A 17,495-nucleotide genomic window follows, 5' to 3' on the forward strand; every position below is an offset into this window, starting at 1 on the left:
ATTCTAGTCAGTGTGTTTGTAACTCAAATCTTCTTGTTTTCTGAAATTCAACGTGTCATTGCTCCGTGCCCATGAGCATTGTCATGCTGCTGTCAGTGTCCAGCTGGCTGGTGACATGTGTCCTCCCAGGCCCATGTCCCAGGATGCTGCAGTGGATGACCTCCAGCTGATTCAGATGCTTCACAGTCAGAACCATGACCATAGCTGCAAAGCAAGTAACGAAGGAATCACAGGCAGCTCAGTTTGGTGGAAGAATACAGACATTTTCCTTTGACTCTCACTGAATTCATAAAGCCAGTATTTCACTATATGCCTATATTTCCATATCGGTTTCACACTGTGCAATAGTGGCTACACTAGCAAGATGAGGGACTCTGTAGTCACACATCTGGAGAAGTGACCCCCTCGCAAGGGAGCATGTAGGCCCCATAGGGCAGCACTGTCAAGGAAATGTAGAAGAGTGATACAGGTCTCTTAAGCCCTGGTAAAATCGTGGCTGATGTCACATGCACTGGTCATGTGGATGTAGGAAAATGGAAGAGAAGCTGAAGATTCAGGCTGAGAACACTATGGACTTTGATCTGGTGCTAAGTGGCAGGAGGTGTCTGCCCAGCAGCCTGTTTGTAGATTTATCTGTGTGGATCAGATAAATTGCAGTTTCCTTTACTTTCATCCCTTGAAGTTTTGGTAGTTAGCAGCTTAATAATACATTGTTTTTTTGTGATTCAAGTCATTTTAGTTATTTTTAAAATTGGCTTCCACATCCCTCTGTTGCTCTCCTCCTTAGCTCATGAGAGGAAACAAAGCCCAAGTACTGAAGCTGAAAGCTATTCATTCTGGTCCAAGTTCTACTCTCAGGTGCACCGGGATTAAATTAATGACTAATGTGAGGGTGAGCAGAGTGTGGACCATTCTGTCTGCCATTTCTGTCCAAAGGCAGCAGAAAAGGCCAGAGGCACCCTCAGATGCCTGAGCAGGAGCACAGCCAGCAGAACAATGGAAATGACCACTCCTTAGCACTCAGCAGACCATATCCAGAATAGTATGTCCAGGTTTGGGTGCCTAAATACAAGAAAGATGTTAATAATTTGGAGAAATTTCAGTGGAGAATTAATAGTATGGTTAGGGCTGAAACATTTGCCTTTTGAAAAGAGATTGAGGCAGCTGGGCTTTCTCTACCTAGAGAAAAGACAGTTCTGGGGAGACCTGAGCAAGCCCTGTACGTACATGAAGGGCACAGTGAAGATGGACCCAGGTTTTCACAGGGATGTATGATGGGAGGATGAGAGACGTTGGGCATAAGTTGAATTAAAAGAGATTCAATTTGGATATAAATATAAGCTTTTCACCCTTAGGACTGTCATGCAAGGAAAGAGGTTGCCCAGAGGGACTGTGCAGTCTCTGTCCTTGGGAGTTTCCAAGACCAGTCTGGTCTAGATGAAGCCCTGGCAGCCTGGTCTGACCTCAGCACTGCTCCTGCCTTGAGCGAAAGGCAGGGCTAGAGGCCTCCTGAGGCCCTGCCAGTCTGAAATTTTCTGTCACAATGAGGGAAGCCTGGTATTTCACCAAGGCAGACTTAATTTCTGAACCTCCTGTGAGCTGCTCATCACCCATTTTTTCAAATGAAGGATGAGAACACAGTGCATAGTGCCAATGGACTAATGGACAGAGAGGCTGACAGGCAGGCTTATTGCTAAGGACTGGCCACAGGGGAGTCCTCCACTCCATGTCTCTGCAGTGCCTGTACTCTAAGGCAATGTCCATCTCAGCTACAGCAGCCTTTATCACCACTGCTTTTGTTATTACTCTTCTGGGGTATCATTCTGAATTGGGTTGGAAAATCAGTTATTTATTAATAACTAATATCAGCTGCTCTACAACCACCACCAGTAATAGTAGCTTAAAAGTAACATCATCTTCCAGAGCCCATTTATTGGGACATGTATGGAAATAGTTAGCTATTAAGACATTAGAGATTCCCAGATGTTATAGATGTTAAAAGGCATCATAGATTGCCAGATACTTGGTAATTAAATTAAATGCTGAATTAAAAGCCTTTGGCCCAGACACATTGATTCATAATACTCCCTTTGATTGATTTACTAACTCTAACATGTGGTTCCTTTTTAATACCTTTGGTTATATTGGATTGGACTTTCTGGCACTGAAGCAAAGGAAAAAAAAGTAATAGCTGCTAATTATTAATCTCTGGATTAATTTTATCCTGCCTATCTTAATGCAACTGAAATTGTCTCTTTTAGAACTGCAGATGTGCTTTTCTAATCCCATCTAGTACATCCTGTGCATGGGCTAATGTGGTGGTGGAAGTATGTGTATGGGTAGAGAGAAGAAGGGTAAAGAAGTCCGAGAAATAGGAACGGAATTACATACATAATATAAGGATTTACAGAAGAGACCAGGAAGCAGTGACATAAATTTTATGGGAGTATGAGACTGGCCTCAGACCCATGAACTTAAGGCAGACTTTTCAGCTATTTTAAGAGAGCAGCTGTAACTCTCCTTAGGATAAGTTTTGTGCTATGTTCATTTTTTTTTCTAGTTTATGCAAGATGCCAAATCAATAATTCTGTTGGTTACATAGTGATGTTTACAGGATCTTTCAATTTATAAAACTCAAACTTGGGAGATTCTAGCAAGGAAATGACATCTGATAACACCCCCAAAGCTGTCCCCCATTCTGAATGGCAACATGCAGGGGATTAATGAAAGAAATCTTATCATATTTGTACCAAAAAGTCAACAGCACAGGTGAAATGTCCCCACAAAGTCATTAGGTAGAGATTTTTGTTTCTTTGTGTCTTCCACAGTCTTTTAGATACCCTAAGTATGGAGCAAGTTGTCTTCTGTTCTGACCTCTGGAAATAAAAGGAACAACTCTCAGGTAGCTTGTGCTCATCTTGGCAGAGACTGAGCTGACATGTGCTCAGCCCTATACAAGTTGACCCTAAGAGGAGGACTCTGGCTTTGCAGCTGGTCACTTGCTCCATCACCCAAAGAAATAACACCTTACTCTGCAGTGACCTTTTCTAGGCTTAGCCAAGACTGGTGCTTGGTGCACTACTGGCAGCCTAACATTACAATGAACAGAGGGTGGGTTAATGATATTTTATTTTACTTTATTTAAATTTGTTTTGTTTTTGTTTTGTTATGCTTCCAAAATGTTATGATATTAATAAGAAAACTGAATTATCTCCGTAGTTCCCATTGGTGTCTTTATCAAGTGTAATGTTCTTTCACAGGGGATTTGGAACTTTTATGATCTGTTATTTGATGGTTGAAAGCTGTTGTTCCTCTTCTGACATAGAAGTGATTTGAAATTAGCCTGAAAAGAATGCTGAGCAATCCAGAACTCAGAATTAGTTTGTATTTTCCATGTCCCTGCCTGATCTGAAAATCAGGTTCACGGTATTAAATTGCCTTAGACCGTGGTCAATTAAAAACCAGAAAGGCAAAAGTGTGTTTCAGGCCCCTTTGAGATACCTGGCCTGCCAAAGTGCTTGAGACTATTTGATTCTCAGCATGGGAAATGTTCCTCACCCCTGCCCTGAAGGACACGTCACTTTTCAAAAATATATGTGTGTTCAGATAGCTTGACATTTCCTTGTCAGAGGATGCTGCCTTCGGATCAGGTCTTTTGTATCAAGTGGACGCCCAGTGAGACTTACAAGAGATGGTAGTGCTGAGGCTCTGCAGGGGGTCTGCATCCCCTGACAATCTGAAGAGCTTGTTTTGGTCCCTCAAAGTGAAAAACAATGTGTTTAATGTGGGTCTACATTTCAGTGCCATTCTATTTGTGTATTATATCTATAAAGTGGAAAATGAGCTAGTAGAAACTACATGCTTCAGAAAACCTACCCATGCTTCCAGGAAGTAAGGGAGACGTGCAATAAACTCATCCATGCAGCCATGTCCTGGATGACAAATATAGGTACTTGCTGTGGAAATGTTCTGCCTTTGTTAGGTCTTCAGCCTTTTTACTCTCAGCCCTTTCTTCAACTTCAAATGTTCAAGAAAACTCTTCAAAATGTGGGTGAGGAAGCAGTGCTCCAGTAATGGCATTAGCTGGAGCTGTGTATTTTGGAATGGCTTTTCTGCACAGACTGAATAATGAAACCACTGAAACCCTGAACCAAACTGATGACTTTTCATTTCTTGGGGGATTTCTGACCCTGTCCCCAACCCCTTGGAAATGGCAGGGCTTAGGAATGTAACTTTTTTTTTTTTTTTTTTTTTTTTTTTTTAAGATTTCCAGGGACTTTTACAGTGTTCTTCTGAAAATAATAATAATTATAATTATAATAATCATTCTGTCTCTTCAGTGTTTTTAAAGAGTTATTGGTAGTGGGGAAAAAAAGAACTAATGTTGGCATATGAATAATGTGTGGATTACAACAAGAGTGAATATAAATTGGGTTAAGTATTTTTTCTTATCTTCAGATACTGTACTTTTGTCCTTTTTCCAGCTCAGCAGAACTTTTAGCCAGCTCAGATGTTTCCTCAGAGACCCATAAAAGCTCTACAGCCCAGAGCAAGCCCCATAAAATAAGTAAAACCTCCCAGTGTGAAGTTCTGCCTACCTCCCACTCAGCAATTAACTCTTCTTCCTCCCGCTTACATACAAGTCAGCTTCCCACACACTCAATGCCAAGTTTTCTGCTACTTGTCTTTCACACCAACCTCAGGAGAAGGGAAAGAGATTTTTAACCATCCTGTCCTTGGGCTCTTCTGGGTCCTTCTCGTCTCCAGGTCCTTCCTGGGACAGCTGTAGTCTACTACTGGCCTGCCTTGATTTCCTTGGCCACAGAAGAACATGCAAATCTACCTCCTTTCAACCATTTCTCATATGGGAACATGTCTTACCCACATCTCTGTGCCCTCATCTCTCTGACTACTACCTATACTGCCAATTTAGAAAGAAGTGAACTCTCTAGTTCCTAAAGTCAATGTTCAGGTGAAGGTATTTGACAGAACTTTTACCTTGCTCCAGGAACCCAGGGAGGTTACCATAAACCCCATGGTCTCAGATAGCTCCCACATTTTTTCCCAGCCCCAACCCTCCTTTGCTCTTGATGGCAGGTCTGCAAAAGGTCTCTGAACACCTTGTTAAACTTTTTTTTTTTTTTTTTTTTTTTTTTCCCTCCTTTTATGTTCTGGAGGATAAGAAATGACTTCTGGTCTCCATTTCATTCTCCTACAATTCTACCTTATAATTACGTAGTGGCTGAGTCTGTTTGCTCAGAAACTCTGGAAGTCCTGTGCAGTTCATTTTAAGCATCATTTGCAAGAGCAAAAATATCAAATGTTGGTAACTGTGCCAACACTTAAAACATGGAGTTCCCCCGAAGCTTGTTCAATATGAAGTGTTCGTCATGCAAGATTGCAAAAAGCATGTGACATTGACTGCCTCTTTTCAGAAATAGCAAAGACTCTTCTACAGCTGGCTTCTAGCCCCCCTACAGCCGGCTAGCTCCTGCTGGTTTTACAGGGACAAACTGGATAACCAGATACACAAGTCTGAATGTGGCCTATTTAAGATCTATATAAAAAGCTGAAAGCTTTGGAAGACGAGTCTCAGCAAGCATGACATGTTCAGATATGGATGCACCATTCCTTCAGATACTTTCTGGAGTTCAAGAGAGGGTTAAGCTGTCCATGTGGACACAGACAACGAATGGAATATCCAAACAGCAAGGGAGCCAGATGTGAACCTGGCACTGCTCTGCTGGCTTCTTTGTGGTTATTCCAGATATTAAGATCCCCATTTCCTACATAAGTGTAAGAATTGCAGTTCATCTGGGATTTGACTGTCCAACCATGTCTGTGCATTCTGGCAGGTATTATTTCCTGTTAGATCTACTCAGATCTCGGAGAAGAACCACTTCCAGGTTCAACATCATAAACCACAAAACATCATAACAATAGCCAAATAAACATTTTTCATAAAATAGGAAAACACGGAGATAATGTGCATGGAAAGAAAGCCCAAGAATATTTGCAGTAGGACTAGAAGAGACTCCTAGAGTCAGTAAGAAATGGAGGAAACAGCAAATGAGCCCTTACCTGGCACTGTTCACTTTTCCTAAAGGCCAAACTTTTCTGTGGTCACTTCCAACCCCCAAAATAATGAGCCTCATAGGTGAAGCACAACAGAGACATCTTTGCTGACACACCATGTTGGTGTATTGTCACGGCTACTCTGTCTTCCTGGCAGCACATGGAGTTAGAAACTGTCATGTGAGCCCAAACACAAGCATTTACTTTATTACAACTGTAAACAGTTAGTTGTTCAATTTTATACACCAATTCAAACTCAAGACCACTAAATGTTCTTCTCCTGAGGCTGCCATCTGATGTGAAACCATAACTCCTCCCCAGCCCAGTGCTGAGGCAAACAGCTACTGCTAATTAATGCCCTTTTTTACGGGAAACCTCAAATTTCAGAAGGCAAATTTTGCATTTTCAAGAAGCAAAAAGGTCTTCTGCTGTAATTTAGGGAAGTAGGCGGGGATTACGCAGCTGCTCTGGAGCCTTCAGCTCCAGCCTATTTCCTTGCGGCTGTTAGCAGCTGGCTGACCCACACCCTGGGTATCCAAATGACAGAGGAACCTGTGATTCCAGCTGTTAGACGAGGCCCTGTTAAAGGACTACAGACCTGTGTGTGTGAAATATGGAGATCCTCTACCACAGTGGCTTCTCAGAAAGCTTTGGCAACTACAAAAACAAGAGGGCATGGAAAAGACACAAGATACTTAAAAACAAGACTCAACATTAAGGAGTTTTGCCTGTAACTGGACTTCATAAAGAATGAACAAGTCTCCCAGGAGCAGTGAAACTTAGAGAAACCCATGGACAGATCTTGATCCACCCTGAGGGATCCCCAAAATCACTGAGTCCATCCCTGTGAAACATCTTGAGATGGCAAGGATTCCAGAAGGTCCCTTTTATACTTCTGTAATTGCATAAAACATTAAAATAAGGATAATAGCGAGATCCAAGAAGACCACAGCTGTCTTTGTCTTGTTATTGAATTAAATGCCAGGTGTTGTGTGTAGGAAGACCTCAGGTTTGGTTGCATACCAAAGACATATATTATCACAAAAAAAGGGACAAATGAGGGAGAGATGGCAAAGGCAGCAGAAAGGGGCTGACTGAAAGGGCAACTTGCTATCATACTAATTCTTGCCTTTTTCTCTGGAAAACAAATGTGTGTTGTGTTTGATGTGGCTTATAGCAGCTGACAGTTATAGGAAAATGAACACTGTCTCAACAGAAGCACATGCCCTCTCACAGTAAAGGAGCCAACAAATAAAGCCTTGAATGCAGTGGGTCAAATAAGGCATTCTTTCTTGTTTCAAGCAATAGTTATAAAAATTCCAATATCCCAGAAATTAACCTACATTACTATCTATGCTTTTACCTCCAAACTGATACCTGACATGGCTATTTCAAGAAAATATTTTTCATAAGCCTGAAGCACTTCTTTGGAGCTGTGATACCTCAAATAAACAGAATATTTGTGTAAATGAAAATTTGGATGACAAGAATGGAAAACCACAGTTAAGCCTCAAGATGACAGGAATGCTGTTCAGCTTGGAGAAACAAGATATCTGCCTTCAATAACTTGTTTTTGCCATAATAGAGCAAAGATCCCTGAACCAAATATACTTGCACTCATAGTTTGTGGTTCAGCCCTTCCTTTTTGCAAAGGAAGCCACTGCCTGGGAGTCTCAGAACTCCAAAAGATCGCAAGAAGTGTATCACATTTGATCACTCAGCTATTTGGGGTCACTGATGGTAGCAAGGAACATTGTGCAACCTCTTGAGAGCACTGAAGCAGGTGGACCAGTGAAAAATTTCAAAAAGTTTCCAGAATTGTCCAAGGTTTCATGCACACAGGTTTCATACCTACAGTCACCCTCCCACTGTTGCCATTTAGCATATCTTTCCATTGCCTGAGGAGGGTGGTGTGATTCTAAAAGAGGTCCAATAACCTCGCAAAGTCTGCAGAAATGCATAGTGGTGGGTCTTCAGCATGACTGCAGCCCCATGACCTCACTCTGTCCTGGGACACAAACTTGATCTTGGGCAAAATATGTAAGCATCATGACTCTTCTGACACATACATAGTCCACTACTTGTTGGAAACATCACTAGCATTTCACTAAGACTAAGAATTTGCTGTGTGGTGCCATATGCTATATACATCCACTGTATACTTGAGTGCCATATATTTTTCTCTTCAGATGTAAGTGGCACTATCCTTAAAAAGATTTGAATGGCCTGATTTTGTCTCTATATTTTATATGACAGTTCTTTGAAGCCACCTGGTTTTGGTACAGGTTAATCAAATGTGATTTGATATATCAACTGATATATACAGTATTACAATATACTCCAGATATACACAAAAATTCAATAACTGTTTGAACACATGGCATTTCAGTCAGTCTGAGCAACATGTTTTTTCTTGTTTCTGTAACTGTGGAATTTTAAAGAAAAACAGTCCAAGAAGATTTCTTAGCACACATGATTCCAGAATAATTTTCTAAAGAAAACTTCAAAAGAAAGAAACCAACACAGATTTTTGTTTGGAACAAAAGATCTTAAAAGAATACTTCTAGCAGGAGATTTGAAAATCCAGAAAAACAGTATCACCTTGGAAGTCATGGTGTGCTCATTAGAAAGATCAGTTTTGAGCCTTTGTAGGCCGAGGAGCAGTAAAGTATCTGTCAAGAGATCTGGTGGGCTGCACGGACGCCCTATGCAGAGGCCCAGAATAATGCAGGATGGCAGACAAGCTTATTAGTGTGTAGTTTTGAAAGGTAAACATTTGGAGCTGGGAAGTACAAAAGGATGAATTGCAGAGATAAAAAAAAAAAACAACATTAACTTCATAACTTGAAGTTAACAGGGACAAGTCCCTGTCCTGCTTAGATATTTCTCTGTTTTGTTAGGTTACGCTGCCTAAAGCTGGTGCTGACAATTTTATTAATTTTGTAGGTTTTATTTTTTCTCACATTCAGGAGGAGGAAATGGTAACATATTCACATTTTCTCTTGTTTGTTCACTGCTGATTAGCAACATAAACTGAATACAACCTCAGCTGATTTGTGTTTACATACTCTGCCCTTTGGGTAGAGAACACAAAAACAAACTGTAGCTACTCTCTGCAGCCTGCAGACCTCCCTTATCTGTGTGCTGGTGCTTTTAGGCAGCTCTGCCTGTAAGGGTGACCATGTCACATAGGTTTGGGCTCTCATCCTGCCCTTCTGTGAGGGGCAGGACCACCAGCATCTGCCCAAGGAGGTCCAGAGGAACTGATAAGTAGCAGAGACAGCCCCCTCTGGGGAGCCATTTGGATCAGCCCCTTCCTTCCTCACTACAGCTCATCCATGAATACTGACCTTCCGAGGCCAGCTGAAATGATCCTCACTTGGTCTGATGGCACATGTAGCCTGTGCGAAGGAGGTGACTTAGTAGTGCCTGAGCCCTGCCCGCGAGCTTGCAGCATGCATGGGATGTGATCACAGAATCATTAAGGTTGGAAAAGACCTCTGAGATCATCCAACCATCCACCTACCACCAATATCACCCACTAAACCACGTCCCTAAATGCCATATCCAAACTTTCCTTAAACACCCTCAGGGACGGTGACTCCACCACCTCCCTGGGCAACCCATTCCAATGCCTGACTGCTCTTTCTGAGAAGAAATGTCTCCCAATTTCCAACCTGATGCCTGTGCTCCTGCACTGTGAGGAGACCCATCAGCAAGATTGGAAAGGTTTATCCTGGGGAATTTTTGCAGTGGAGGCCGGGCCTGACAGGGGCTGGCATGAAGACAGAAAGGCCATATGAGATGGAGGAGTGGGCAAGATTTGATACAAGGCCATCTCATTGTCATTTATAACCTGCATTTCAATCCCTCTTGATGCCACTTGCCATAGGGAAGGGGGAAATGCTGGTACTGGGTGGTTTGGGGAGGACTTACAGAGTGTAACATTTAACTTCTCTGTTTATGGATGAGGTAATGTGTGGGCAAGGCAGGATAAACATCTGCTAGAAAGTATTGAGACAAGGCAGATCATACACATGGGTGCCAGGAAGGCACACCAACCTCTAAGTGCTTCATTGTGTAGCATTTTTGGAGCATAATTTCAGGACACAGTCAGTGCTTCACTCAGCTCCAAGAAAGAATCTCCAGCTAACAGAAGCAGTAGGTCAATGAGAGGGGAAAAACAGGTTAATGCTGAAGGATCAGAAAAATTTTATGGGGATTTTATTAGCAGATTAAAAAAATCCACAACCCTAATCTTTAATGGATGAAGAGGACCTGCAGTTCAGGAAACAAAGAACTCCAAAAGGATGAAGTGTGGAAAGCAATTAGATGGGCAGAAACACTATTGCAATTATATTCAAGGAGACTTTAAAAGCACATTTTCCCTCCTAGAATCAGTCAGCAATGTTTTTATTCTTACTGCAAGATAAACTGGTTCTTGCTGCCCACAGTACTCCAGAGAAAAATTACAGTGACTGCAATTTTAAGGAAAGTATCTCCTGAGAAAACACAGCAGGAGCACATTGTGTATTTACACTTCGTCTGTTTCTACTTATAACTTTCCAATGCTTTAGAAATAATAGATAACAAATTTGGGGCAGTCTTAGAAATCGTCTCTCTAAGACATGGAGGTGGACTTTAGGCTGCTCCTACAGCAAATGTGGGCTCTCACTAATACAATTTTCTTGCTAGGTGTGTACAATGCTGAATGCACCATGCCATCTGCACTGCAGTCACTCATCCCTGCTGTAAGGCCTGGCCAAACAGCAGTTCCTGCCATCTAGAGGCTTACTGTACAAGCGTGAGGGTACCACAAACATTCACGTGACCTGATTCCCAGAGGCAGCTGTGAGCTTGCACAAAGCATACGTGGAAAGCATGTGCAGGAGTTACTTGCAGCAAGAAACCAAGCTCAGCAACTCTTCACAGGAGTCTAGAAAACTACTCTCTTTCCTTCAAACACTCCCTTACCTCTCACTCGTGCCTTCATCTGTAAGGGGTAATGCCAGTGTCATCCTGAGCTGCGTTAGGAGGAGCACTGCCATCAGGCTGAGCTGTCCTTCTCTGCAGAAGCAAGACACATCTGGAATGCTGGGTCCAGTTCTGGGCTCCTCAGTACAAGACAGACATGGATGGAGGTGATGGGTAAATCCAGCAAAGGCACACAAAAATAATTAAGGGCTTGGAGCACCTGATATGCAAACAGAGGCTGAGAGAGCTGGGATTGTTCAGCCTGGAGAGGAGAAGACTGAGGGAGACCCTACCAATGAGCTTAAATACCTGATGGAGGTAGTAAAGAAGGCAGAGACGCTCCCCACTGAAAGGACAATGGGCACAAACTGAGACATGGGAAATCCTGTTTAGACATGTTTTCTTTATTGTGACAGAGATCAAACAGGCTGCCCAGAAAGACTATGGAGCTTCTGTCCTTGGGGATATGTAACACAAGAGGACACTGTCCTGAGTAACCTGCTGTAGCTGACCTTGCTCTGAGCGGAAGGATTTGGTCTAGATAATCCTCAGAAGACCCTTCCCACCTCAGCCATTCTGTGTGTCTGTGATAATTTTTGCCTAGTAAGTAAAGCCACCATGAAAATTCCCTGGAGTTTGTACTTTGCTTCTGTGACATTTTGGTTCTGGTTTTGTTCGGTTGCATGACACAGTGGCTGATATTGTTCATAGACATGCACCCTACCTCATGTTGGAAGGAAACTTTGACACCCAGGTCCAACCCACTAGCAAAACATGGCCTATGTCAGAGCTAGCTTGAGTTACTTACGGCCCTGTGAGGCCACTTACACAACTGGCACTAAGGAGTTACGGTAAGTGTTGGCAGATGAGGACCTGCCCCAAGGCTGTTGCCATACCATGTGAAGCTGGACTTCCTGTTGTCAGCAACTTCTTCGCACTCGGCTACGAGTCTGGCATTACTCTGCCCCGAGTCCTCGTTCCCACCAGGGCCATACTTTTCACGGAGTGTTGTGGCGCAGATGGCACAGTGATGTGGCACAAGTCCTGCGGGAGTGCTCACTGCCTTATGGGGCACAGAAGCACAATGAGAAATGGAGCCACAATACAAGGCATGGATTTCTTTTCAAATGTTACCAGCTAAGGCCCCTCGGGCAGATGGGCATCTCTCCAGGGGTGGGATTTTTCAGATGTTCTCTGGTGCCAGCCTTGCCTCAGGAAGCAGAGCTGGCCTGCTGCAGTGTTGACCTCATTCCCTTCAGTGTTTATCTCACTGTCTTCTGCTAAAGGAAGGCAATTCTTCACGTAAATATGTCTGCCAGGCTATAAAAAAAAATAAAAAAAAAATAAAAAAAAATAAAGACATGGGTTTAGGATACAGAAAACCAAGTAGCTTGTAGGGAGGAACCACAAGGAGCATTCTACATTGTTCAGTGGGTTGGGTTACCTCCCATGAAGGCCTTCAATTATCTTTCCAAGTGAAGCCCAGTGCTTCCTTCATCACCAAAGAGCTCTTCTGTTCTCATCCTGGGTCTGCATGCTGGGCTTTGGCTGCCCCTGAGAGCCCTTGGCCTTTCTCACATGCTGGTGATTATTCCTGCTGCCTTTGAGGCAGAAATCCCAATTCTCACAAAAAAATATGGTACAGTGATCAGAGATTAGCATCTGGAACTGACCGGGACCAGACAATGCTTCAAGCAACTTTTTGCCTGTCCTTTCCTCCCCACCCTTTCCCCTGTTGTGTTTTTCTCCCTTTATTTTCCAGCTCCATAGAATTCCCCACCAGGCAGGGCCCTCATGTCCCTCTGCCCTGAAGAGACTTGGACCAGAAGCAGTGTCAGCAGAAGCTGTATGAATCTTCTCTCTGTGGGGATCCTCCCCTTTCTCTGTTCCGTTCCCTCAAGGATTGCTCCGAGAAGACAGGGTTGGTGCAACACCACTCAGAGCCTGTGAAGGGACACAGCGTTCTCCAAGCTGGCGCCAAGGGCTTGGAGACCAGAAGCAGATGTGGATTTGCCAGTGAGAGGGGCGTGGGATGAGAGCTAATGAAGGGAAAGACCCATCCCTCTCCCATTAGCACCATTCAGAGCAGTACAATGTCCCCTGCCACACAGTGCAGCCACAAAGCTGCACAGCAATTTTGATGGAGCCAGGGTTTATCCAGCATACAGACATGCTGTTTCTCCTGCTGCAGGGGTGAAGCCCTGTCCCTTCTGTGGAGCAGCAGGACCAGTGTGTTACGGGGACAGTGGGGAAGGGAAGCAGGAAAGGGGAGGGTGGCCCAGTGATCATGGCACTGCCAGGGACCTGGGTGGGAAGTGGCTACCCTGACCCGCTTGGTTTTAATTGACTGTTTCTGATCCCACCACCTTGTAGATAAACAAAGAGCAGTGTGCAGAAATAGTTCTGTCTCTTCAAGGAACTTCCTACTATCACAGTAATGCGTCACCCTGCTCATCCTGGCTGGCTTAGCCTCATAGAAGATTTACATTGGAGAGGAACAGCATGCACTGCTCTCTACCCCTGCCCCCTAGCACTTCCCAATTCTTTCTCAGTTGAGGCTGTGGGGAAAAATAAATAAATAAATAAATGCCTTCAACTCATTACTCATGATGACATCCCTGAATAGGAGTGTCCCACCCCAAGGCTATTTCCAGCAGGGGATGAAGGAAACAGATCTCTGTAGATGAGCAAATCAAAATCCACCTGTGGTCTCTGAAGGTAAAAATGCAGAATGCATTGACTATGTGGAAGGAATATCCATCTTTAAACAGTAGGCCAAACCATGACTGGTGAAACCCGGTCCCTACTCTTTCAAGTTAGTGGCACAAGTCCCATTCAGTCATGCTGAAGACTGGGCTATGGGCCAAGGCATGACTTTGACTTAATAAAAGAAAAAATACATTTTATTATGGGATGTCTCCTCTAGAATCATAAAAAGCCACTGAATAATTTAGGTTGGAATGGGTCTCTGGAGCATTCATATTGTTTACAAGGACCCCCAAGTCCTCTTTTGCAAAGCTGCTCTCTAGTCAGCCACAGTTTGTATTGCTGCAAGGGGATATTTCATCCCATGTGCAGGACTTCACATTTCCCTTTGCTGAACTTCAAGAGGCTCCTGTCAGCTCATTTCTCCAGCCTGTCAAGGTCCCCCTGAACAGAAGCTCTACCCTCCAATGCATCAACCACTTCCCAGCCCCATTTCGCTATCAACTGCAAGCTTGCTGATGGTGTGTTCCATCTCCTCAGCCAGGTCATTATAAAATATTGGCCTCAGTGCTGGCCCCAGATGTGTGGCATTTATAGCCAGCTGTCATTTGGACTTTGCACTATTTTTGATCACAACCCTTTGAGTCTGATGACTCTCATTATTTTAAGTCCACTTTAAGGTCCCAAGCCATATGCCACCAGTTTGACTACAAGGACACTATAGGAGGCCATGCCAAAGGCCTTACAAAAGTGAAAGTACATGCACTTTTCTCTCCTTGTGCACATAGCCAGTCATCTCAACAAAGCATATGATTAAGCTGGTCAGGCATGATTTGCCCTTGGTAAATATGCTAGCTGTTAACCACGTGTAAGGAACAATGTACTCGCATGCTTCCAGACCCTCAGAAAAAGTCAACACCTACCGCTTTCCTGAGAAAGACTTCGAGAAAGCTAACAATTTGTCACTTTGTCAGATTACTTGACACAGATGATCAGAAAGGATGAAATAGAAATGGAACCATGTATCATAAGTTTATTAGGGAAAAAAGGTATACTTCAAGACCATATATTTGGCACTGTACGGAAGCAAAAGTATTTGAGAATAATTAAAATGTTAAAACCCAAATCACCATGAAAAATAAAATGCTCTCTAATCACTTTAGTTCCTTTTCTCCCCATACAATTTACAATAACTACAGGAAGGAACTCAAAAGGTATTAGTGCTATACTAAATGTAAGCTGGAAGGAGAGTGAGAGATGGACCAGAGACTGGATCTGTCCCCCATGTATGCTGCTACTCACCCAGGCTGTCAGAATGGTGGAGTCTCACTAACATGAGAAAAGGTGATGAGATGTTACAAGGAAATGATAAGACCACAAAAGTTACTGAGGAAACCATTAATGCTCGATTGCCCAGAAGGGCTACCAAAACCCTACAATATTGCAAGCTTCCAATGCCTGCTAAAAGTCATCTTTATAGCCAGCTTTTGCTTTCTGATCTGGATGGAAGACATTCTGGTAGTATTTTAAAGGAATTGGATCCCAATTTGTCCCCAGTATGGATCAAAGAGAGAGGCATTTCCTGCTATTTGCATCTTGGGCTTCTTTTTGGAGAACAAATAAGTTAAGGGCAGTTTCCCATTTGCAAGTTACTTGTCCCATGCCTCCACACAGTGAAGTGAAAGACAATGAAGGAATAAAGAAATAAATAGCATTTATCGATGTATTTGTCATCAATGAGATGAGAATGGATTAAAGAAAGGTTGCACCTTATCTCAACCTATAAGCTTTTTTTTTTCTTTTTTTTTTTTTCATCGTATTTTCTCCCTGCATTTTCTTGGGGAGAGAGAGTGATGAGAGCAGCATGGTGGACCTTAGCTACCTATTGATGTTAACCATCACAACAGCAAAGGACAGAAAGTTTAAAAATGCTGATAAACTGAATAAGCATTTTTGCTGTACTATAACAGTGCCACTCTAACATGGACAGAGGGGTAGATTTCCATTGAACTTCCAGTCCATAGGCTGCCAAGGAAATAGGACACAGGTCTTTGATCAATAATTCAAATGTCAGATCAACAGTACTCACAAGAAGAATACAGCTCTTTCCTCGGTTAATATATTGTGCATAGCAATATCTCAAAGAATTAACAGCACCTTTTACATAAAAATTCCAAATATATTTATCTAGTGAACAAGAAAATCTCAGCATCTCTAAGCAGTACTTCTGAAGATGTACAGTATTGTATTTATATAGATATATATAGATATATATATCAAAGTGAATTTACACTGTGACCTGGTGATTAGTCCAGCAGGGGGTGAACCCACAGGGTAAGTCTTCAGGAGAATATATTGCCTTTGGTGGGCGGCCAGCTATGTGGCACGACAGCATAGGGGAGCCCTGGTAGGCCAGGTTGGGTCGGGCTGCAGCAGCACCCGCCGCTGGCAACCAGGGACAGTTTAGCATTCCTTTCAGCAAGCACAGCATGCTTAGGTCGTTCCTGCAAGATATAAGAAACTTCCACATTTTCATGGCTAATACAGTTCTAGTTTTCACAGGTCACGCACATTGCAACCACCTCTCTGCACCTTAAAGACCCAGAGAAGAAAGGTAGGACACCAAACGTATATCCTGTCCATGCTTCCAAGTGGAAATCAAGCAGCACCAAAAATTTAGGCTGGTGAAGTGAGGATTGTGTCTGGCTTTGCAGGGTTTTCTTGAGCAGTGGGTCTTCATGGGTTTGCCTCATTTCTGCGTTTTTTGTTTTCTTTTCCGACTCAGCTGCTCACAGTCCTCTGGTAGGAATCATTCAAAAAGTGTGGTCAGCCTGTCCTGCGTACGACGGGAAACCAGACTGCTACCATTTCCCTGGGATAGGCACACCGCACTCATACCAGCCCACATAGTAGTATGGGGTCATGTGTCCAATGCGTCCAAAAGATACAGGCTCCTGGCGGTACTGGCGGTAATACCCTGTTGGGAAAAAAACACACATTCACATTTCAAAACAAAGACATTGTTATTTAACTAAAGTAACAGACACAGCAATAGTCAATACCACAGCCCAAATGAAAGCATATAAACTGCCTGCTAGGAAGCCTTGTCAAAAGGGTACTTGTTAGCCCTGGTATTTGGCCTAGATCCTTCAATGGTTTAGCTCCAGTCTTTTATATTTCTTGTAGATCTGATTGGTTTTACAGTTCAAAATATTTTCAGCTATTTTGTAATGCTGGGGTCTGCCAAGGAGACACTGCATTGAACACCAAATGGTGGCTATATTTCAGCAGCATTTATGCAAATCGGTTTAAATATATGAAGGACTCTAGGGCAAAAAATGCCATCAGATCATATTATCTCACATGGCTCAAGAGACAATCAGCAAACATCAGCTTTTTCACAAATAGAAAGGCATAATTTCATGCAGTAAATATGGAGTTAAGCCTTTTCTCCCTCATCTGATAGCCTTTCTCTTCATCTGTAGAAGGAATGCAACTGCTTAAAGCATTAGGAGAGGCACAGCATTCTTCCCTGCATAGCTTGTGCACTGGAACATCTGAAACATCGCTGTGCTGTGCCAATAATGTAATTTCTGTGTGCTCTCTATCTCTGTCTCCTAGACCTAGGAATACACATCTGGATTAACCATCCTTCTTCTGAACAGAGAAATGCAGTACTTCCCAGCAATGTATAAATATCAGTGACTATTTCAGTTTCTTCCTGGTAACACCACCATTAA

The 17,495-nt window shown here is 43.0% G+C and overlaps 1 protein-coding gene across 1 annotated transcript in view; it reads right to left on the reverse strand.

The window, feature by feature from the left end:
* Nucleotides 1-14,768: 14,768 nt before the first annotated feature.
* The window catches only part of FNDC1 (fibronectin type III domain containing 1), a 66,113-nt gene continuing 63,386 nt past the window's right edge, over nt 14,769-17,495 (reverse strand). The window contains exon 20 of the mRNA XM_035321773.1: nt 14,769-16,732. Coding sequence (XP_035177664.1) covers nt 16,617-16,732 — 116 coding nt within the window. The 3' untranslated portion in view covers nt 14,769-16,616. The remainder of the gene's footprint in view (nt 16,733-17,495) is intronic.

The sequence above is a fragment of the Oxyura jamaicensis genome, chromosome 3, assembly GCF_011077185.1.
Source record: "Oxyura jamaicensis isolate SHBP4307 breed ruddy duck chromosome 3, BPBGC_Ojam_1.0, whole genome shotgun sequence".
Taxonomy (NCBI): domain Eukaryota; kingdom Metazoa; phylum Chordata; class Aves; order Anseriformes; family Anatidae; genus Oxyura; species Oxyura jamaicensis.